At 41.5% G+C, this 22,927-nt stretch overlaps 1 protein-coding gene across 6 annotated transcripts in view; it reads left to right on the forward strand.

Moving 5' to 3' along the window:
- The window catches only part of tanc1a (tetratricopeptide repeat, ankyrin repeat and coiled-coil containing 1a), a 117,268-nt gene that overhangs the window by 21,887 nt on the left and 72,454 nt on the right, over positions 1 to 22,927 (forward strand). For all 6 annotated transcript variants that reach the window (XM_060918671.1, XM_060918668.1, XM_060918672.1 and 3 more), the window contains 2 exons: positions 3,107 to 3,215; positions 18,378 to 18,602. In XM_060918671.1, the coding sequence (XP_060774654.1) occupies positions 3,152 to 3,215; positions 18,378 to 18,602 (289 nt within the window). In that variant the 5' untranslated portion in view covers positions 3,107 to 3,151. The remainder of the gene's footprint in view (positions 1 to 3,106; positions 3,216 to 18,377; positions 18,603 to 22,927) is intronic.

Genomic DNA, 22,927 nt, shown 5'->3' on the forward strand with positions numbered 1-22,927 from the left:
ATTAATCTAAATGCAGGTAAACATGTTTGTTGTTTTGTATCCAATCAGAGTCGGAGCTTACCCGTCTGTGTTCTCGCTTCTTGAAGGCCGATCTTGTGGCTGATTGTTTTGAAACAATCTGACTTTCAGTTGTTCGTTCAGTTCTCCGTTCATTCACTTCTTCCACATAAGGGCAAGATGGCAGCAATATCCAGTTTAGAAATAAGACTGGTGGTCCACTCATTATCTATTTTCTTCATACTGAATACTCTGCCATTACTGCTTGGCTCAGGCAATTACTAAAACCCGGAACGGGACGTCACTGGTTTTGGCAACAACTGCGGGGAGGTCGCTGCCCGAGCGATGCCACGTTCCGTTCCATTCCGGGTTTTAGCATCATCCCTCGGCTCACTCTGGGAGATCTGGTGCAACTGAACTTTGCTTTAAAAAAAAAAAAAATGAATACTTGTAGTTTACTTTTCCTTTAATTGTTGGTACTGCACCCTCTTTCAATACGGGCTTATAGCCAACGCTCCTCAACTGGTCTCGATTAGAGGTTTCGTACGAGTCTTCAGTAAAATGTGCAGAGGAGAGACCACTTCATAGGTGACCGTGAACTTCTCGCAAAACGCGTCCAAATCTTTGCAGTTTGAACATTCTTGGACCATGAATGCAATGCAAATCCACCTTCTGTTGTGTTGCTGGCAGGTGCAGCAACACATCTACGTGGCATGGTGATGATAAATTAGCTCAAAATAGAGGATCGGAGTTTCAGTCAGCTCTGTGTTTTTAGTATAGCGGAAATGGCCATGAGACCGATGGACTAGACTTCCTGCTGTGACGTTACAGATGTCAAGGTCATTCACTTAGACCGCTACCTGTATGAATCACTTTAATCGTAAAAATTACTATATTAGATTTACTGTTAACTAGAGATGCACCGATACCACATTTGTGAAAACCGATACGAGTATGAGTACTATCATTTCAGTACTTGCCGATACCGAGTACTACCGATACTGTTGATGTTATTAAAATATAGGCTACCTACATATCTATAATAACATAACATAATGTTGCAAAAGAAGCGCTACCGTGAAATGAAGAGGCGCTGTCTGCTGGCAGTGTAACGTGGACTACAAGGCTATCTGCGCTTCCGTGTGCAACCTCTCTCGATTGTCGCGCAACATTCACTCCCAGAAAACTACACTCATTGCAAATAGCCTACACAAAGAATTAAATATTTAGCTGCTGCAGTTTCTGAAAAAGGCTGCTATTTATTTGGATTAGATTACAATGTCCAACTTTCGAAGTCAAGAAAGACTTGCACTCTTGCAACATGTGAGACCGATTGTTGATGAAGGGAGGAGAGAGCAGTGAGTTACCACATGCAGCGTGATCATTTCACTCCGCTGGTCACTTACCCCCTCTATCATCGGCCTTCCGCAACATTGCGGTCTTGGTTGACTTAAGGGTTGTTCTGGTGGTGCGCTTAAACTACTCCAATTACATTTAGCAATAAGACAAGGGCGTGAAAGGGAGGAGCAGTGACCATCGCAACATCACAGAGAGCGCACAAGATAACAGTGGTGGCCGGCGACGATGTATTATTTAATTTCCATCGCCAGTAATGCAGACTAAAATATGCCCCCCCCCCTCCTCTCGTGCATGTGCGCACATCCTGCTGTGTGCTGCAGGAGAGTTGAATGCCTCGAGCACGCTCTTGTTCAGTCGCAGAACTTGTTAGGCAGACGCTGTTGCTGTCCATTCGCAACATCGCGTCCCGTGCTTGTGGAGCTCCATACCTGTAGATGGGACGTCAATTTCCATGGTCTTAGCGTTGCCCTCAACTGAAACAAGTTGGAGAAGTTGGAGAACTCAATCAGCCATTTCTTAAAGCTCTCACTCTTCACTCTTAAACTCTCCCAGTTGGACTTGTACTTAAAAACTCTGCCGGTTGGATTCACCTATACAAAAATCCGATTTTCATTTGTTTGTTAGTGAGTAGTCTGTCCTACAAAACCCTCACCTAGGCGAATAGCCAACATTAAAAAAGGACAACGTTGGGGATCTTAGCGTAGGCCTATCTGCGTATGGCAGCGAAAGGGAGTGGAGTGTGGAGAGATGTTTAAAATGACAGTGTTGGGGAAAGATGTTGTGACGGCACTGTTTCATGACTACGCAAACACATCTTCGTCATGGAAAAATGGGTTGTTGTCGAACAATTTTTTTTTGTCTTCTGACGAAATTAGCCTACGCTCAATGCTTGAGATTTACAATTTTTTTCCCTGGGAGAGGCTTTTTTTCCTCGAACGGACGCTGGCAAAAGGCGCTTCATGGAACACTATCGGCGCATGGTATAGCCTATCATATTATGCTCAAGCCTGAGCTCAACAATGCTTCAGTTTTTTTTTTTTTCTCTCTCGAATGGAACAAAAAGCGCTGCGGGGAACATTGGTATCGGCGCATGGTATCGGCAACTGTTTGACAAGTATGAGTATATTAGTGGAGTATCGGGGCCGATGCCAGTATCGGTATCGGTGCATGCTTACTGTTAACGCTGAAAACTATTCCTGTGCTATTCTTGAGGTCTCAAGGCATTTATAAACAAAAGTGAGGCCATGGCTCTGCGTATCTGCTTTTAAAGAAGCTCTCCGGGAATCATCAGCTTGTGAGATACTTAATCAGGAACAGGACACATGGGTGGGGCTTATCCGGGATTTTTAGGCCCATTGATGACATAGTAGGTGCTGTAGCATTTCCTCAGTATTGGTGGTACTTTTATTAATCGAAAATCACACACACTCACATTCAGAGAGAATTATTGTCTGGTTTACAGACAAACACCTACTTTATTGTTTTGCGAGGAACGGAAAGGAGGGGAGTCTTTCCATTGTCAATGGCATGTCACACAAATCCTAGTGTTGTTCATGGACAAACCTGCTTCCTGAAGGTCGAGAAAAACAAAGTGTCCAGGAAACGTAGAAGGACACCAGGAAATTGCCGTCAGCGCCTAAACAATCCTCGGGATTATCAAATTAAAACAAAATTTATGGATTTCCTTGTTGCATCCGTCCTGATTAAGTGGCTTTGTGGTGTTTTGTTTTTTTTCCCCCCCCTCATACAGGAGTAAAGTGAGGACAAAAAATAAGTGGAGAAAGAGGATTTCATCATGCGTAAGGCAGGACAGAGGAACATCCAGGAGCGAGGAGGAAGAGGGAGGAAGAAGGATGCAGGTAAGAACAGAGACCTCGTTTTCTATCCTGCTGTTTTTGTCGTAAAGCGAAAGTTAGTTTTAAAGCTCTTTATATTTACAGTGGTGGAAATCACAACCCACATGATCCAGGTTAAAATATTTAAGCGTCCAAGCACCAGTGTCAACTCAGACCAGTGTTGAGTCACTGGAAATTTCCGGAAACGAAAACTCTACTGAGAATTGAAATAATGTTAACGAAACGAATCCATACTGAGGGGTCTGTGGGGTTTAATTGACAGTTAAAAGGGTCCCTGGCTATGAAAAGTTTGAAACCCTTTTTCCTGATCGAGCCCCTGTGTCCTTTCTCAATCATAGCTGTGAAAATTAGAAGGATCTCTTTGAATATTTGAGTAAAAGATCACTGTTAGCCTAGTTTGCATCGTGTTACCCCCCCCCAAATTAAAATCTATACATGTTACACAGCAGGTCATCATAATGCCGGCAAGCAAAGCCAAGGGTGCCAATATTTTCCCTTTTAGTGAAAAATGTGTAAAGCGAGTGCAGAGATTTGGACAAGGAGTCAAAATTGTGGATAAATCTGAAATTATAAGCGGTCTATCGGGCTGAGAGTTCACGCTACCATTGTGATGTTCTGTGTCGTGAAAAGGAAGATGTTTTAAGATGGTGTGGAACCTTTTGGGCGGGGGTAAATAAAAAACATAAAATCGGGCTGGGTCGATAAAGTTGAATCTGAAACATTGCAAAATGTTATTGTGTCCTAAAGTCACCAGATAAAGGACTTTTGCTGGAAAGATAAAGAAATTTTGGTCACTACACGAATGAAGTGCACTAGATACCATCAGAAAACGGTGGCACGGATACGAGAGGGGAAAACGTATCTGATGTCGGATGGCGAAAATTGGATTTGGGGAAAAAAATGTATGTTTTTGCAACTGGAAATGTTTCCATATAAAGAGACTTGATCAATTTTTATTATATTTACAACGAAAATGACAGACTGACTGAATTTTGTATGAATTTTTTTTGGATATCAACATTACTTGGATTCCAACATTTTAGTTTTTATCCCTCACTGGCTGAAAGGCCCGAAAGAGGATTATGTTGTGGTGATGTCCGTCCGTCCTGGGAAGGGTGCTCACCTTCTGAAATCAACTCCTCTCACAATTTGTGGAGGAATTTCACGAAACTTGGCAGGATTCTTTGTTGTATGTCGGTAATATGCAGATTGCAATTTCGTTAAATTCGGTCACATTTTACCAGAGTTCCAGCCCTTGATTAACAAAATTATACTCCTGACAATTTCACGAGTTTGTTCTCCTTCTGAAATCAACTCCTCTCTCAATCTTTGGAGGGATTTCACCAAACTTGGCAAAAGGCTTTGTTACATGTCGGTAATATGCATGTTGTTTATTTCGTTAAATTCGGTCATGTTTTACCAGAGTTACAGCCCTTGATTAACAACCTTGTACTTTGCCAATTTCATGAAGGTGTGCTTGCCTTCTGACATCAACTCTTCTCACAATTTTTGGACGAATTTCTTGAAGCTTGGTAAAAGGCCTTGTTATATGACGGTAATACGCAGATTGTGATTTAATTTCTTTTGTGTAAATTTTCCCAGAGTTTTGATCCTTGATTAAATAACTTGTACTTTGACAATTTCATGAGGGTTTACGTTCTTCTGAAATCAACTCCTCTCACAATTTCTGGATGAATTTCACCAAACTTGGCAAAAGGCTTTATTATATGACAGTTATACACAGATTGAAATTTCATTTAATTTGGGCAAATTTTCCCAGAGTTATGCCCTTGATTATTAACAAACTTGTACTTTGGTAATTTCATCAAGGTGTGCTTGCTTTCTGAAATCAACTTTCCTTGCAATTTTTATCCCCCGCTGGCCGAAAGGCTCGAAGGGGGATTATGTCGTGGCGATGTGCGTCTGTCCTGGGAAGGGTACTCACTTTTCTGAAATCAACTCCTCTCAGAATTTTTGAAGGAATTTCACGAAACTTGACAGGATTCTTTGTTATATTTCGGTAATATGCATATTGTAATTCCGTTCAATTCAGTCACATTTTACCAGAGTTATGGGAAAGCTGCCAGCAGGGGAGATTGTGCTCTGAGCATTCTTGTTTTTGTTTTTTTTTTTTTGTTTTTTTTTTAAATTTTTAAAATTTATTTGTTTATATTGCCTTTATTTATAAGGTTTCGTTATCAGGGGGAAAAAAATAGTCGTTCATGATTCCATTACAATTCCCTTAGACCAGGGCTTTTCAAAGTGTGGGGCGTGCCCCCCTGGGGGGCGCCAGAGTTCTTAAGGGGGGGCGCAACGTGAGGAAAAATAAACCAGAATAAGTTACTATTGCGGACATTTAGCGAACTTCAGCTAGCCTTTACCAGAGACAAAATGGATCGATTTTTAGTACCTAAAGCTACAGTGAGTGAGGAGACAGAGTCTGGGCCAAGCAAAAAAACAGAGCCTCCAGGATGTTGCGATTTGCAACTTCAATGCAAATTCAACCAATCCCCGCGAATTGAGGCCGGTGTTGCAATTATATCCAATCGCCGCAACTTTCCCGCAAATTTGACCAATCGTTGGCGTCGTCTTGAGGTGACGTCGACAAACTACCTTCCGCCTTACTTCCGTGTATACGTTCAAGAGAAGCAGCATGCGCGCAGTGTTGCCAGATTGGGCAGTTTCAAGTGCATTTTGGCGGGTTTTGAACATATTTTGGACTGGAAAACGTCAGCAGTATCTGGCAACACTGCATGATGTGCGAGTCAGTGTTTATGTAGGCTTAAATTCTGTTACTGAAAGTGTGTTATGTTTACAGTGAAGGACTGTGTGCACTTTATTTTTTTTTTACTTAATACAAGAAATTAATGGATGCCAACATTTTTGCCAAAATGGTATTTTATTTTCCATTGTTTAGGCAGCTTCAGCATCATACTGTGAGATTCTGTTCAAATTTTTTTTTTCTTCTATGAAGCCTGAGCCATTTATTTTATTAGTTTTATAATTATTGTTTAATTTAGTCTTCAGGAGAGACTGCCTGCACACAGTACTAGTATTAAGTTTTTTTTTGTTTTGTTTTTTTTCTTACATGAAAGCTGAGGCATTTATATTATATTTTAAGGTAACTTCATGTTGTACTGTGAGGTTCTCTGCGCTTTAACTTTTGAACCAACAGGTGCATTTGGATAAGTAAAGCCTATTTTTCTGCATTTTTGTAGTCCTGGTAATCTTTTATATTGGTAAAGTTGTTTATAGGACCATTTCTCAGTGTCTTTTTTGTTTTTTTTTTAATCAATAGTTTTTCAGTAATAACTTAATATTTAACATATCACTCAATTTTAATCACAAAAAGAGAAAATCGCAACAATTTCTCGCAACTTTCACTTCCTCCCGCAATGTCATCGCAACAAAAACCTAAAAAACACCGCAACTTTCATCGCAATTTTTTGGAAAACCCCCTGCAACATCAGACATTTTAGCCCGCAACAATCACAAAAAAGACCCGCGAAATCCTGGGGGGGACTGAAAAAAGAAGGAAGTATGACCACGATTATTTAAAGTTTGGATTTTCATGGACTGGATCTGAAGATGCTCCACTGCCACAGTGTGTTGTCTGCCAAGAGGTGCTAGCTAACGATGCTATGAGATGTTTAAAATGTGTAAAACAAGATGTTTTAAAAAGCACAGATGTTTAAAATGTGAAAAAGAAAAAAATAATGTGTACAACAACCATTTTTTAAAAATACGAATGGAACATTAAGTATAGCAACAACAAAAATTGTAAGGGGGGGCGCTGTTGTTTATTTGCTCTCCGAGGGGGGGCTGACTCTCCTACACTTTGAAAACCCCTGCCTTAGACCAATCAGTGATCTGCACTGTTTCTAGCTCCACCCACAATCTTCTCTACAATGCCATGACATTGTCTAAGGGTGTACAAACTTTTGCTCACCACAGCTGCCTTCTGGTTAGCACCCATAAATCACTGGGTGTGTGGACAGACGTACAAACGTGGTATACTTTTCAGCCCTTTCATATTTTATCTTTGACTTCCTGCTTCCTGTGCACTTGACGGGAAGTGTTCTTTTGTCGCTGCTTAGGGAAGAAAAAAAAAAAAAGACATCTGGGGTTAAAAAACGGCCCATGATGACACCCGGATCATTATTTTACACTTTCATGTTGGTATTAAATCTTGTTAGATGTCCGAAAAATGGGAAGTTCTTCCTCCAGTGTTTTTTTTTTTTTTTTTAAATATTGGCTTTTTTCAATAACGAAACCTTATAAATTTTCATTAATGATTCCATTAGAATTCCCTTTGACCAATCAGTGATCTGCACTATTTCTAGCTCCACCCACATGTCCCTGATTTGGTACGCCTGGGGAAGAAACGTAAATAAATTCCATGCAAGTACTGACCATGTAAATTTTTGATAAATAAATAAGGTAGGCTCGTGGATTTGTTGTACATCATCCAGAGGAAAAGTGCAACAGCTGATTGGTTTGTGGAGAACACCTCTGGGTGGGAAACACCTCTGGGTGATTATAATCCGATTGGTTGAAGAAGTGCTAATGCTAGTAACTCTGTTGCCCTGTACTTTTTTGCCCTCCCCTCCCCCTACATATCTAAAGCGTGCAAACACATGGAACACGAAGCTCCGCGCCTTGTGCTTGTTATCTCACTCTGTTCACATGACGTCGTATCTTCCACAGCTGACCCTGTATCAGTACAGTCTGGCCCTGATTCCTCTCCCTAAAGACTCTCCTCTATAATGGAGACGCTCCAATTAACCTCGTTCATCCTCTCCGCGCTTAACGTCACTCACTCGGCCACTTTAAATGTGTCACGGTAAAGCCTGAGAGCCGCCAAACAAACCACACCTAACCCACATGTTTGGTTTTTAATGAATTTGCCTTAACTTTTTTTAAATTTCTTAGACATCAGGTTGTTGGAAGAAGAAAAAAAAAAGGTAAGATTTAAGGCTTCCAAGTTTTCCACATTACTTAAAGGTCCCATGGCATGAAATTTTCACTTTCTGAGGTTTTTTAACGTTAAAATGAGTTCCTCTGACCTTCTTAAGTCACCCCAGTGGCTAGAAATTTCATAATGTGTAAACCAAACTATGCCCAACATTTGAGAATGGCGCGTCAAAACGGCGCATTTATAAGCTCTTCCCTTTACTACGTCAGCAAGGGAGATGATCCCCACTCCCCCCCTCTGGATTCCCACCCACTGTATGGATTGCCCCGCCCAGTTGTAGTGAGGAGACCATAGAGGACACAACAACATGGCATCACCTAAGCGAGCGAAACATGGAAATTGCGCTATACATGGATGTGACAACACAGAAAAGAGTCTGTTTTTACTGCCGACGGGAGAGCCCCTGAAGACGCAGTGGCTTAATTTTATTTACTTCAATAATATGCCGTCGAGTCTACCTAAGATGGTGTATGTTTGCCGGAAGCATTTTCCTGAGGAATGTTTCCACAACTTGGGACAGTACAGGGCAGGTTTTGCACATCAACTGTCACTGAAGCCTGGGTCCGTACCAAGCATCCCTGCCGCATCAGCAGCAAACACCGAACAAGTAAGTGTATAACTGGTCGTTTTGCCGTGTTTTAAAATCAGTGCGTTAGCCTAGCAATGGCTACATTAGCTGTGCAGCTAACCACTTCCTGCAGTTAGCCAGGTAATCTGCGCTACAAAACTAAAGAGCATGCAGCATGCTCTGTTAAACTGAGTTTAGTCTGGAAATTGACTAACTTATGAGCTTATGTTTGACTATTGCTCCGCAATGCATGTCTTCTGTTGGATAAGCGCTATGTTGCTGTAGTTGCTGCTTCTATCCTCTTTGGTTATGGAGTGCGTGTTCAAGCCTAGGGTATTATACGTTCGTAAACTACCACTCCGAACACACTCTCACTCTGTTCTCTGTGTCACGTTGAGTTTACGAAAGGAGTCCGAGGGAGAACGGGGTTTTGTCTTAGCAGCGTGGCTACAGGCGCTGATAGCAGCGAGTATGTGTGCGCACAGCTTGGTCAAGCCCCTCCCCCTCCCCCCATGGCCCGCCCCCACCGTCTACCCTTCCCCGCCTCCTGCTTCTCATTAGCAAAACGACGCACTGGGAAAAGTGCTGAAATGGGGCTTTCTCCCAGGAGGCTATATTTACGTGCCGAAGGTTCATTTATATTTATAACATCCGGAAGCCTCCACGAGCCCGTTTAAAGCATCAACAAACCACCATGCCATGGGACCTTTAATAAATAAAATGTAATAAGAAAAATTGTAGCTATGTCGATAAAGAAAGTTGCACATGTGAAGTTAAAAAACAAAATGGAGGCTGCGTGCAGTGAGACAAACACAAGATCTCAGAAATACAGGATAATTAGGACAACGTGCCAGTAGGTTTTCTTTAAAAATTGTACCAGATGAGATTTTTAGAGGCTCACGCCAAATAGAGATTTATTGGAAATGTTTGTATTGCTGTTTGGAAAGGGTTCGTTGTGTTGACATGACGTAACAAAGCGGCCAGAAGTCTTTCATTTTCAGTGAGATGATTTCTGGCGAGATAGTAAATCACGAACGCAGGATGATGGGGGGTGTAAGCTGTAGTGATTTCCCCAGCCACAAGTTTATTTTTATAGCACTTTTAACAATAGACATTGTTGCAAAGCAGCTTTACAGAATTTTAGTGACTTTTTAAACATGTGCTAATTTTATCCATAATCTGTCCCCAATGATCAAGCCTGTGGCGAGGAAAAAACTTCGAGAGGAACCAGACTCAAAAGGGAACCCATCCTCATTTGGGTGATAACAGATAGCGTGATTATAACATTTTAACAGTTTTAACATGAAGTCTGTTGTGTTGAAGTTATAAACTGTTCATTGATGTAAACGTGAGTGCAAAACTGTTCATGACACCTGCAGTCCTAAAGTTAGCAAGTCAGCTGTAGTCCTCAGCCATAAAAGCATGACTGTAAGTGTCCAGAGGGTCTTCAAAGTGCGACCTTTGACTGTCCATATGGGGCCGTCCTCCACAGGAGCAGTGTGATGAGACTCCAGCCAGACGTAGGGCATCAGGATGGATCAGGCAGGTCTGAGGAGCAGAAAAGGTCAGCGTCTCGATCTCAGGATCGACATGTAACTCAGAGGGATAAACGGAGTTGAGGGGGAGAGAGAGTAACATGACGGGCTGGGGTTTTCGTTTCTTTGTTTGTTTGGTGGTTGTTCCACAACATTAAAGGCAACTATAAATGGATAAAAATGACAGTTTGACATTTCTAAAACCAATAAATGAAATTATTTGCGAATTGCTGTGCTAGAAAAGGAATAAAACGCTTCGGGATGTGGTTCAGTTGGAGTCTAATCAAATTCACAGTGGTAACAGTAACTCCAGTTCACATACATGTCAACCTTTGGTCAATCAAACCTGTATAACCAACCTCCAAAATCCGTATTTCCCTTATAAAATCCGTATAAGATGCAAATTAAAATAATTTACCTAAAATTTGAATGATAATTAACAATGATATATCCCAGTTACTTTTTATTCAATATTAATAACAATAAACCTTCAGAATGAATACAAAGTATTTTTCCAGTCTCACCTGTGAAAGGTAATCCCATGTGATCTCGTTTGGACGGTAAACCTGTTGGTACAGTTAAACGCAGCACATGAATGAGGCATCTTTATTCTCGGCTACTGTCTAGACGCTATACCAGAGACGGCTGAAGAATCTCCACTTTGCCACATCCAATATGGATGACGTATGATTCTACACAGAAGGCGGCGTCTATGTTTATATGTCTATGACTTCACGGTTGGCGGGATTCTCGCAATGCGGTGTGCGCATGATCAAAAGTGGAATGAAGTCTCGCTACCACAAGATAACGCGCGATTTAATAAGACTCTTTACTGGCTGTCTGTTCTGTACAGTACGTTTATCATCGTGGGAATTGATTATAGCTCTAAATAAATATTGAAGTTTTTTTAAAGAATCCGTATAACTTTATTTATACGCCCGTATACTATGTTTATTGAATCAAATCCGTATAAAATACGGACATTCCGTATAGGTTGACATGTATGAGTTCATCACAACATACCATCTCTGTTTATTTTTCTCTAATGGTACATTCGCTCTGGTTTTATTTTTCATTTACCATCAAGATCAAAGGAGTCCAACAATTCATATGGCAAGTTACAATGGATAGAATTAGCATTAGGGACAGGGTTAGCGTTTGTACCATTTCTTCACAATCGAACAAAATCCGACCCCATCAGCCTTACTTGTTGACTTTTTATATGAATTTTTCAACGGCCGATGTTCCGTATTCTTGCAGCACCCCTTTGTTTTAAGCATGTTTGCCATTATCCAATCTTTCTCCATCATTTTTCAGAAGGAAATATTTCCTGTTTTGTAATTTAAGCACACTGAATGGCATGAAACACCAAGCCCAACAATAAAATCTGTAATGAAATCAAACAATCTGCTTTAGCCATCTGGATGTCTACACAGAATAAATACATCACTAGATGATTATTATTATTATTATTATTATTATTATTATTATTTGCTGTAGATGGATATTATCTCCTCTTAACTCCCTGGATAAAGCATTAGGTGATGAGAAGCGAGTTTGTGCTTTTTATTTATTTATTTTTAATGCCGTGCTCACTGACTTCCAGCCGGCTGCATGTCCTGCGGTGTTTACTCCACTCACAAAGCCTCCAGTGTTCCTCGTGATGGCGTTTCTGCAGCCCAGAGTCAAGCTGAGAGGAAGGAGTGGAAACTTGGCACCTCAGCGGCAGACACCGCAACACCATGGGGTTATTAGCTTCCAGATTCCCTTAAACACATGATCGATTACGTAACCACGCTCAGAGCTGTGAGAACTGCACTTGGTTTTATAGACCTTTCACTCAGTGAGTCACTCGCTGTTCACTCTCTCTCACACGCTCCCACACACACACACACACACACAACTTTTCGCTTGATGTTTTTGCACTAAAAATCTCAACAGTGCTAAGGCTGGGTGATCTGATTATATCATATCAGTCATGATAAACTGGGTCATGATGCGCTTTTCTGAGATATCGTGATTCTTATTGGGTATCTTTTTTTTTTTTTTTTTAAATAAATGCATTTATTATAAACTGTAAGTGGAAGCTTAGAGCATAAATTTAAATAAACAAATTTATGAAATTCAAAGACTGGTTCAAGTCAGCACTTGAACCAGTCTTTGAATTTCATAAATTTGTTTATTTAAATTTATTACAATCGTTTAAAAAATTTTTTTTTTTTAATTCTCCTTTTCAGTTTTTTTTTTTTGAGACACGAAATAAAATGTACTCAAAAAAAAAGCCTATGGAATTGCACAGTAGTGCAAGTTGGGCGATATGACCAAAATATCCCATCATGATACTTATGATACATGATATGCATCATGATTTGCAACTTCAAATCAGCAGTTTTTTAAGAAAGATATTACGATATCTCAAAGTGTAATGTTTCATAATTTATCAGGATTTCGATGATTGCTATATTGTCAGATTGTCCAGCCTTACGCACACCGCTGGTCAAGTTCTACAAGGTGGAGCCTTTTTGTGCTTAAGAGCTGCACGATAACTTGACGGTTTGTTGCGTCTGGAGGGAACTTGTAAGTTGTGTGTGTGTTGTGGGAGGAGTAAAGGATGTGAGATGGAGCAAAAAAAAAAGGCTATGGATCTTCGTCATGTGACACAATGACGTTCAGGGATGTTGACTCGTCTCATCCCTTCTTTCTTTCTCTGCATTGGAATTGATGGTTTAAAATACTTTTTTTGTTTATTTTGCTTTCATTTAGCAACTTTGTGGAGATTATAGTATAATATTTGAACTTGGTTTTTGTTTGTTTCTGGGGTTTAGTTTGATGTTAGAGAGCTGAAGATTGATCTACGGTGTGGCCTTGGGGTGGGGGCTTGTCGGGGCTGGCTGAGTCCGCTGTGTTCTGACTCTAGTGTTGCTGTTGAGTAAGCAGGTTTTTTTTTTGGTGGGTTGTTGTGTTTTTTTAAATCCATTTAGCGAGGTTGTCTCAGCTGTGACGGTGCCCACGTCCCGCTGACTCAGCAGCCTCGCTCTCTGTCTCCGCACACTCCAGGAATGTTTTTTTTCCTCCTCCTTCTAATAAATAGGAACAGCTCGTGCACAGACTGTTTACTTGCCACGTAAACAGTTTTTTAAAAAAACAAAAAACTGTAATTGTTTTTCTATAAACAAGTTTTTTTTTTAAATTATTATTATTTTTTTATTTTATGGGAGTCTCTGTCCGCTGTCCGCTTTAACGTAAAGTTTTCTGACCGAGGAGTTTATAGATGTTCCACAGCATTAAATGTACCAACAAATGTTTTTTTTTTTTTTTTAATCCATGTTTTTAAAAAAGTACAAATTGTAACTAGAGTGGCGTAAAAGGAATAAAACACTTCAGGACATACTGTTAGAGGAAATTAATCAACTTCATGGTGCTAACAGGAACTCTGCTTCACCACACCACACCATCGTTGATTATTTTCCCATAACGGCACGTCCCAAGGATTTGAAACCCTGATTGTCTGTGATGGCAATCTGGCGACCATAAAACATGTGGTGTTTGTGTGTTTTTGTTTTGTTAATCCACAAAATGAGGTTCTCATGTTCTCCGTTGTTCATTGTTCTCTTTTTATTGGACGAGCTCACAGATTACACACTACTGTTGGTATTTTCTTGTTTGTTAAAGGCAAACCAAAAATTACAAGTCTGTAATTTAAATCACTGTAGTATTTAAAAGCAAGTTAACGAGTCAATTATGGACTAATTGAAGCACCTTGTGAGAATGTATGGCTTGTTGAAAACGAGTGTCGCCGGATGTTGTTGGATGGAGTTTATTGGCATAATAATTCCAATATGTTAAGCACTCGGTTCTGTGGCCACGTGCCAGATGTGTTCGCCTGCTGTGCATTTACATCTCTGTTTAATTGTCCTACTTTTTCTTCTGCCCAAGATGCGTTTTCTAAACGTGTACGGGATCAAATGATGAGCGTTAAAATGTCTTCATACGTTGCATTCTGAAAAAGCAGGCTTGCTCTTTCTTCTAAAAATTGACTTTCATCCATCTTGATTTCGTTTGAGTGTTCTAGAAATCTGATTTAGATCCCCTCCATGCTTTAGGGCCAGAGAGCTTCAAAAGGCAGATTATTTTCCAAATGGATTGACGTAGCAGTTTCTACTCACGTGGGTTATTGTAAATGATCACACACGTTACACCATTGACAACATTTAAGGGTGTGCAAACTTTTGCTCACCACAGCTGCCTTCTGGTTAGCGTCCGTAAATCACTGTGTGTGGACAAACGTGGTATGCTTCATTCCATCCCCTTCATATTTTATCTTTAATGACTTCCTGTGCACTTGACAGGAAGTGCTTTTTGTTTTTTCTTCCCAAAGCAGCAACAAAAGATGACATCATCTGGGGTTAAACAACGCCACACGAAGACACTCGGATCGTTATTTTACACTTTCACGTCGGTATTAAACCCTGTTAGATGTCCGAAGGACGGAAAGTTCTTCATCCAACATGAGTTCAGTGCTCCGGAACTTCTCATTGGTCACAAGGTTGTTGATTAGTTTTAAAAAGCAGCAGGTTTACAGACGAGCAATGCATTTGTTCTGATATGTTCTCGTTTCTATGGTAACTACTTATAAGCGGATTAAAAAAAAAAAAACACCACCACATTTAATCGTTGATGTGGTGAAGTTTTCTATCAGGAGGTGTTAATTTAACAGTTATGGAAGGAGTCTCTTAAAAAGTGAGTCATCATCCCCCCCCGACAGAGGAGGTTACAAGCTGTGTTTCTTTTTCTTGTTTTTGTCTCGACACCGAGAGCGAGGCTTTTAACAAAGCAGGTTTTTTTTATTTATTTTTAATAGCTGCTATAACGTAAGTGAGAACAGGAAATAACTTTTTAAACATAACAGTAAATGGGTAAACTTACATGTCGTGCTTTCGTTAATAAAAATTGTAATACCCAAATTGCTGTGGTGCAAGAGGAATAAAACACATCATGACATGCTGTTAAAGGAAAACAAGACAGTCAGTGAGGGTGTAGCTCACTCCAGCGCCGTCTAGTCCAGATGGAACGATCTAAAGTGGGCCAATAAATGTTGCAAGCTATATATGGAAGCGATATCCACCCAAGGAATACCGACCTATTTGCCAGAAAGAATCCAAAACAGCGAGGATTTGACCGAGAAGTGATTTTTGTTGAACTACTGTTGAATTAAGGCTTAATTGGTCCATAGCTTCATTAATAATTGTAATGAAGCAAATCTGGGTAGAAGTTCTATGCACCCTAGGTACCCCTACCTTCATGCCAGAAAGAATCAAAATCAGGGAAGAATTGAAGGAGAAGCAGCGATTTGTGTGGAAACTGCTCACTTAGGGATTGATTAATTACTCCATATCTTCAATTATATATTAATTGCAATTATGCAAATTGGGTAGAAGCTATGTATATGCACCCCAGGCAGACATACCTTCCTGCTAAAAAGAATTGAGAGAGAAGAAGCAATTTTTGTGAAATGTGGACGACGCTGGATGGACGGACACCGGATAACACACGATGGCATAAACTTATCGCCTGTCGGCCAGATGAGCTAATCAACTTCATGGTAGGAACTGTAACTTCACTTCGTCACACCAAGTCTTTGATTTATCGTTTTCCTATAACGGCACACCGCCAAGTGTTTTATTCCTTGCTTAGTTTTTCAATGCTTAGGGTTATAATCTGTCTGTCTGTCTGTCTATCTATCTAAAAAAAAAAAAACAACTTTCTGGCTATTGCCAGATGTTTTATATTTTGTTATTAGCTTGTTTGCATTTCCTTTTTACTCCAAGCACCATCGTAAGAGGGGTCACCCCTGCACGCATCTTCCTTTTATTATCCGAGGTAAAAGCCCAGCGTTAGCGTCTAGCTCAGTTGCCTGCAGCTAAAACTGAGCTTTTTATTTTAATGTTATTTGAAGGCTTTTATGTCCAAAAAAACCCTGTGAGTAGGAAATTCACGTCTCATTTTGGAAATTCCTGACGCCTTCTGTGCTGCGTGACTCAGGGAGAGAATTCTATGAATTTCAGCACAACACGATGAGACAAAACAAAACGTTAGCACAAGAGAACGGAGAGCAACGGTTCGGCGCGACGGCACAGTCACCCGAGTAATCTGGGATAAAATGAGTCGCTGCGAACGTTTTCTCTCATCTTGTCGGCACGTATTTAGCTGCAGTAAGACCTGATTTCCACCACATATGAATGATTTATAGCTGGATAAATATTTAATCTTGGATGAATGAGGCAGCAGGGGGAGTGCGGTGGAGGAGAAATATAGAACTGACTGCAGCATTATGAGTACAGACAGACATTTAAAAAAAAAAACCCCACACACACAAACCGCTGACACGTTTCTAACGCACCATAATCCTTCAGACTCGGGGCTGACATTTACACCACACTCGCATCGAACTGCGTGGGTTGCGGTGGAAGTGCAATAGTAGTGCGGTTTGTTTGGAAAAACATTCGTATCCAGGGTTCGTAAGTAAATTTGCGATGTACTTCAAGATTGTACGTATAATCGTCTTTTATTTATGCAAAGTTAAAATCACTTATTTGTTCCCAATATGCACCAGTTTAGCAAAAATTTAGTTGCTTCATATAAAAAAAAAAAAAAAATCAATTAATCCAAGCTGTTCAGTCAGGACAAAAGTAATGGCACACTCACTATAAAAGGACGAGTGTGGGCGTGTTTGTGGTAGCTGATGCGCTGCAGTGGCTGAGCTGCATTATTGGAAGATTTACTAAGTATAAACATAAATGTGCCTTGAAGACGTTTGATACTCAAATCTTTTTGTGACTCTGGCAGGAATTTATTTATTTTTTCCCCAGAAAAACATTTACACGTAACTTTTCTAATATTTTAATAATTAAATCAATCCTGCACCAAGCCGTAGTTTCGGTACATCGTGAAGTGAGTGCAAGTATGTCGTCCTTCTACTAAACGTTACACGCTTCTCTGCGAGAGCTCTTCAGAGTCTGTCTGTAAACTAACAGGCGTTAAATCGTGCGCGTCAGGAATTGTGTGAGAGCAGAACGCTGACTTCGGCTCTTGAAACCGACGTCGGTTCCAGTTTGGAAGGTCTGAGCTTTTAGAGGAGGTCTATGCTCCTGGCCCACACACACACCATTTTATTTTTTTTCACACTTTAATGAAAAGCAGTCGGTATTTAGAATCCGTTTCAAAGCATTAGGCCCTGGACCACAGAAAGGGCTGCTTTTTTGGCTCCTAGAATCGTATAAAGTTCTCCTGAGAGGAAAGAAACAGCAAAGCCAAGCTGCATCTGCCCTGGCAGTGCATCCGTGTGTTTAACTGGCTGGAGAGAAAAGTGCAAGTGGTAATGATGGCTGTAATGAGATTTTTTTTTAATTTTATTTTATTTTTTATGAGGCTGAAGATGAAGTGCCTGAAACCGAGCGGTATCCGGCTGGACGGTTCACAAACGTGGAAAAAGCATTTTGGAAAACTAAAAAAGGACAGATGGACATTGATGATGATGAATGAAGGGGGTGTGAGAGGGAGAAAATGCTGTTCCGCTGACTTTCTGTATCAGATGATGAAGATCCCGTAATGCGTTGGAGTCGTTAAAGCTCGTGTCAGCTTATTTTCACGACCGTTTGATTGCATAATAGTTTTATGCTCCACCGTTTACGTGCACGGTCGCTTTAGTTACGCCTTTTGTGCTCACTCGGACTCGCGTTCTCTTCCACGTGAACTCAATCGTGGTGAAATCTACCTTACCTTAATTTAGCACTTTGCAGCACTTTGCAGTGTCATGCCTTTTAAAATCAATACGAATGAGTACACCAACACACACATGCTGCTTCATTTCTGACTCATGACACCAGCATTGTGTGTTGATCAGTTTGACGTGACGTGTCCACATGAATGAGGAGGATTCACATTTCTTGGCTTATTATAGATCACATCTTTCATGTCTGAGGTGTTGATTGATTTGCTGAGGTTTTTTTTTTTTCTTTTTTCCCTAACACCACTGATTCAGTCATGCGAATTGTTTGCTTCCCCTCTCTTTTTTTCTTTTTTCCAAGGCGGCGAGGCCTTTAGCCCCAGGTTCCACCATAAGGCTCTGGAAGGTGGTCTGACGGTTCCAGGTGATGTAGGCAGCGGACCCTTGCCGGTGCAGCCGTACCCCACCGAGGACATCCTGAGGCTGGGTCTGTCCAGAGGCGTGTCCCTGTCTCTCCCGTCCTCTCCGATGCTTCCTCCCCGACAGCCGTATGTGCTGCCTCTCAGAGCGAGCACCAAATCTCCAGGTACACACCAGTACAACACACTACACTACGCTATAACCTCATGATTCTTCACCGGTTACATGGTCATTCACTGCGCTGGACCGTAGGAGTACAGCGCCCTCTGTTGGTCATGGTTCATAAATTCATCATGATACTGTTGGCTGCGTTTCTTATCTTACAGCAGATGTACAAACATCTACGGTTCAGCCAAGCATGTATAGGGTTTGATCTGTTGCTTTGGCGACAAGTGAAGCTCAAGGATCTCTACTGTTTCAGTTAAACTGCAGAAGAAGAGGAAAGATGTACAATTGCGGTTACTTTTTCACACCATTGATTTTATCTAGGTAATAAAAGTACAGGATGGAATTAGCACCTGGCTGATCAACTTTTGACACTAAAAAAAAAAAGCGGGTGTGATTTCCGGTAACCGGTGTTACTGGTCGATACCCACCCCTCAAAAAAGAGAGAAAAACCCAGTCAGGCAGGTCTCAGTGGACATTGCAGGGGGGGCATTTTTGAACAATGTACACAACAGACTGACTTCAATTAGGTTAACGTTACCAGACGTCCCGGTTTGACCAGGACAGTCCCGATTTTGAGTTGCGTGTTCCCAGTCCCGACAAAGGTCCATCGGGATGCTGAAATGTCCCGGTTTACACCAAACACTAACACACTGTCCTGGTTATAGCGATCATGTATAGCCAACGAGATGTCAATAAAGCTTCTAGCAATTCAGCATCAATGTGCGTGTGCGTGCAGTCAACCTTACAGTGTATCTGTTTGTACAATGTTGCAATATAGAGGCCGTGTTATAACGGGTTTTTTCACTCGCGGCTGTCAACTACAACCCCGATTCCAAAAAAAGTTGGGACAAAGTACAAATTGTAAATAAAAACGGAATGCAATAATTTACAAATCTCAAAAACTGATATTGTATTCACAATAGAACATAGACAACATATCAAATGTCGAAAGTGAGACATTTTGAAATTTCATGCCAAATATTGGCTCATTTGAAATTTCATGACAGCAACACATCTCAAAGTTGGGACAGGGGCAGTAAGAGGCTGGAAAAGTTAAGGGTACAAAAAAGGAACAGCTGGAGGACCAAATTGCAGCTCATTAGGTCAATTGGCAATAGGTCATTAACATGACTGGGTATAAAAAGAGCATCTTGGAGTGGCAGCGGCTCTCAGAAGTAAAGATGGGAAGAGGATCACCAATCCCCCTAATTCTGCGCCGACAAATAGTGGAGCAATATCAGAAAGGAGTTCGACAGTGTAAAATTGCAAAGAGTTTGAACATATCATCATCTACAGTGCATAATATCATCAAAAGATTCAGAGAATCTGGAAGAATCTCTGTGCGTAAGGGTCAAGGCCGGAAAACCATACTGGGTGCCCGTGATCTTCGGGCCCTTAGACGGCACTGCATCGCGTACAGGCATGCTTCTGAATTGGAAATCACAAAATGGGCTCAGGAATATTTCCAGAGAACATTATCTGTGAACACAATTCACCGTGCCATCCGCCGTTGCCAGCTAAAACTCTATAGTTCAAAGAAGCCGTATCTAAACACGATCCAGAAGCGCAGACGTCTTCTCTGGGCCAAGGCTCATTTAAAATGGACTGTAGCAAAGTGGAAAACTGTTCTGTGGTCAGACGAATCAAAATTTGAAGTTCTTTATGGAAATCAGGGACGCCGTGTCATTCGGGCTAAAGAGGAGAAGGACGACCCAAGTTGTTATCAGCGCTCAGTTCAGAAGCCTGCATCTCTGATGGTATGGGGTTGCATTAGTGCGTGTGGCATGGGCAGCTTACACATCTGGAAAGACACCATCAATGCTGAAAGGTATATCCAGGTTCTAGAGCAACATATGCTCCCATCCAGACGACGTGTCTTTCAGGGAAGACCTTGCATTTTCCAACATGACAATGCCAAACCACATACTGCATCAATTACAGCATCATGGCTGCGTAGAAGAAGGGTCCGGGTACTGAACTGGCCAGCCTGCAGTCCAGATCTTTCACCCATAGAAAACATTTGGCGCATCATAAAATGGAAGATACGACAAAAAAGACCTAAGACAGTTGAGCAACTAGAATCCTACATTAGACAAGAATGGGTTAACATTCCTATCCCTAAACTTGAGCAACTTGTCTCCTCAGTCCCCAGACGTTTACAGACTGTTGTAAAGAGAAAAGGGGATGTCTCACAGTGGGAAACATGGCTTTGTCCCAACTTTTTTGAGATGTGGTGTTGTCATGAAATTTAAAATCACCTAATTTTTCTCTTTAAATGATGCATTTTCTCAGTTTAAACATTTGATATGTCATCCATGTTCTATTCTGAATAAAATATGGAATTTTGAAACTTCCACATCATTCCATTTTTATTTACAATTTGTACTTTGTCCCAACTTTTTTGGAATCGGGGTTGTACTTCGCGACAATGATTAAGAGAAAATGTTCATTTTCAAAAGATTTGCGGGTTGCTTACCCCTTTCTCCGAGAAGTCCAGGGTGCTGAACATGAAGCTTGCTGCACACACTAAGTGCTCCTTCTCCATCGCTCATGGTGGTAGTGCTGATGTTAAAGACCACCTCAAAACAGTGAAGCACAAGCGGTGGGTAGAGGCAGGGGCTAGCAGTGTGGCCACTTACTTCTGTAAAGTTAGCGCTGGCAGTGCTGAACTCAAACGGGCTGCTGAGGGAGGGTACTTTTGCCTATCATTTGGTGAACCACAACCAAAGTTTCAGGTCCATGGACTGCACCGTGGGCCTGATAAGGAAGTTTTACGACGAACGCTTCACTTGTGCACAAACCAAGGCCGAAGCGATCGTGATGAGTGTCATCTCACCCCACGCCATGGATCTGTTAAAGGCAGAACTAGGAGTGGTTCATCACGTCTCGGTGGCTATCGATGCATCCAATCACAAAGCAGCGAAGCTTATTCCCATTATTATGATCTGCTACTTCAAGGATACAGAGGGGGTGCAGGTGAAAATCCTGGAATTCACATCAGTTCCAGGTGAGACATATGACATTCTTGTTGGGGAGGTCAGTCGCAGTCTCCGCGCTTTTAACCTGCTTGACAAAGTTGTTGGGTTCTGTGCTGATAACACCAACTTTGGTGGGAGAGCTAGGGCTGGTGTGAACGTTTTTTTTTTTTTTCAAATTAAACGGGGCCTCCACCAATGAGTTTGTGAGAGTGGGCTGTGCTGCACACATCGCTCACAATGCTCTCCAAACTGCTGCAGATACCCTTCCCTGAGACATCGAGAGCTTTACTGTGAAAGTTTTTGGACATTTCCACATCTTTACTGTCCGAACTGAGCAATTAAAAGAGTTCTGCGACTTCGTCGAGCTCGAGTATGCAACGATCCTTGGGACAAGTAAGACGCGGTGGCTGTTCCTAGGTCCGGCTGTCGAAAGAGTGCTGAAGCTTTATCCTGCGCTGCAGTCCTACTTCACCTCTCAAGACAGACCACCTGTGGCGATCGCTGAATTCTTACAGAACCCGCTTAATGAGGCCCGGAATGAGGTGGTTTCTGCACAATCGGCTGTCGTCGTTCAACGATACCGTCAAGGCGCTGGAGAGGCAGAAAAACACAGCCGTACACTCAGCCCATCACCTGCGCCAGTGGCGTGCACAGATAGACACGAGGTGGTGCTCAAGCACCTTGCCCCTCTGTCCAAAAAAGTGCCCTTTTGAAATTTTTTTTTTTTTTTTTTCAGTTTACTGAGGCCAATGTCGACATGATCTTTTAGAAAAGCTGCGGCATTAAAAGCGTGTGTGAAAATAATGTCCCGATGTGTGCCCCTTCCGCACACACACCGGACCTCTGTCTCTCTTGCTCTGTCACGTGAACAAGCGTGCAGTGCATTCAATGTGAGGTTGCAGCAGCATAGCTTCCTGGAAGCCACGGCCTTGTCGTAGTGCAGACAACACATCGGGCAGTCAGTCAGCTCTTCCCCTGCCCCACCAGCCAGCTAACACATGAATCGAGTGAAAATTTGTTTGCCCTCTAAGCCCAAGCTGTAATTATTTTGTGAAGTAGCCCGTCGCATACAGAAACAACTGCACATAAGTATTATATTTTTTGCTAGACCATTTTCAGATTTAGGAAAACAATTTCTTTTTCTATTTTGCTCAACTAGAGATTCCTGGCAAAGTCAAAAAGCCTTGATGTAATAAATTAACATTAAGTGGTTGTTTTACACCTTTAAAAACTAAAACGGGTCAGTGGCGACCCGAACACAAGAGGAGGGTTAAATCTCAGACTTTTATAATAAGGTGTTCCACATGCGCAAAAAAGTGCCCTTTTCCCCCCCAGAGCACTTGCC

The sequence above is a fragment of the Neoarius graeffei genome, chromosome 4, assembly GCF_027579695.1.
Source record: "Neoarius graeffei isolate fNeoGra1 chromosome 4, fNeoGra1.pri, whole genome shotgun sequence".
NCBI lineage: Eukaryota > Metazoa > Chordata > Actinopteri > Siluriformes > Ariidae > Neoarius > Neoarius graeffei.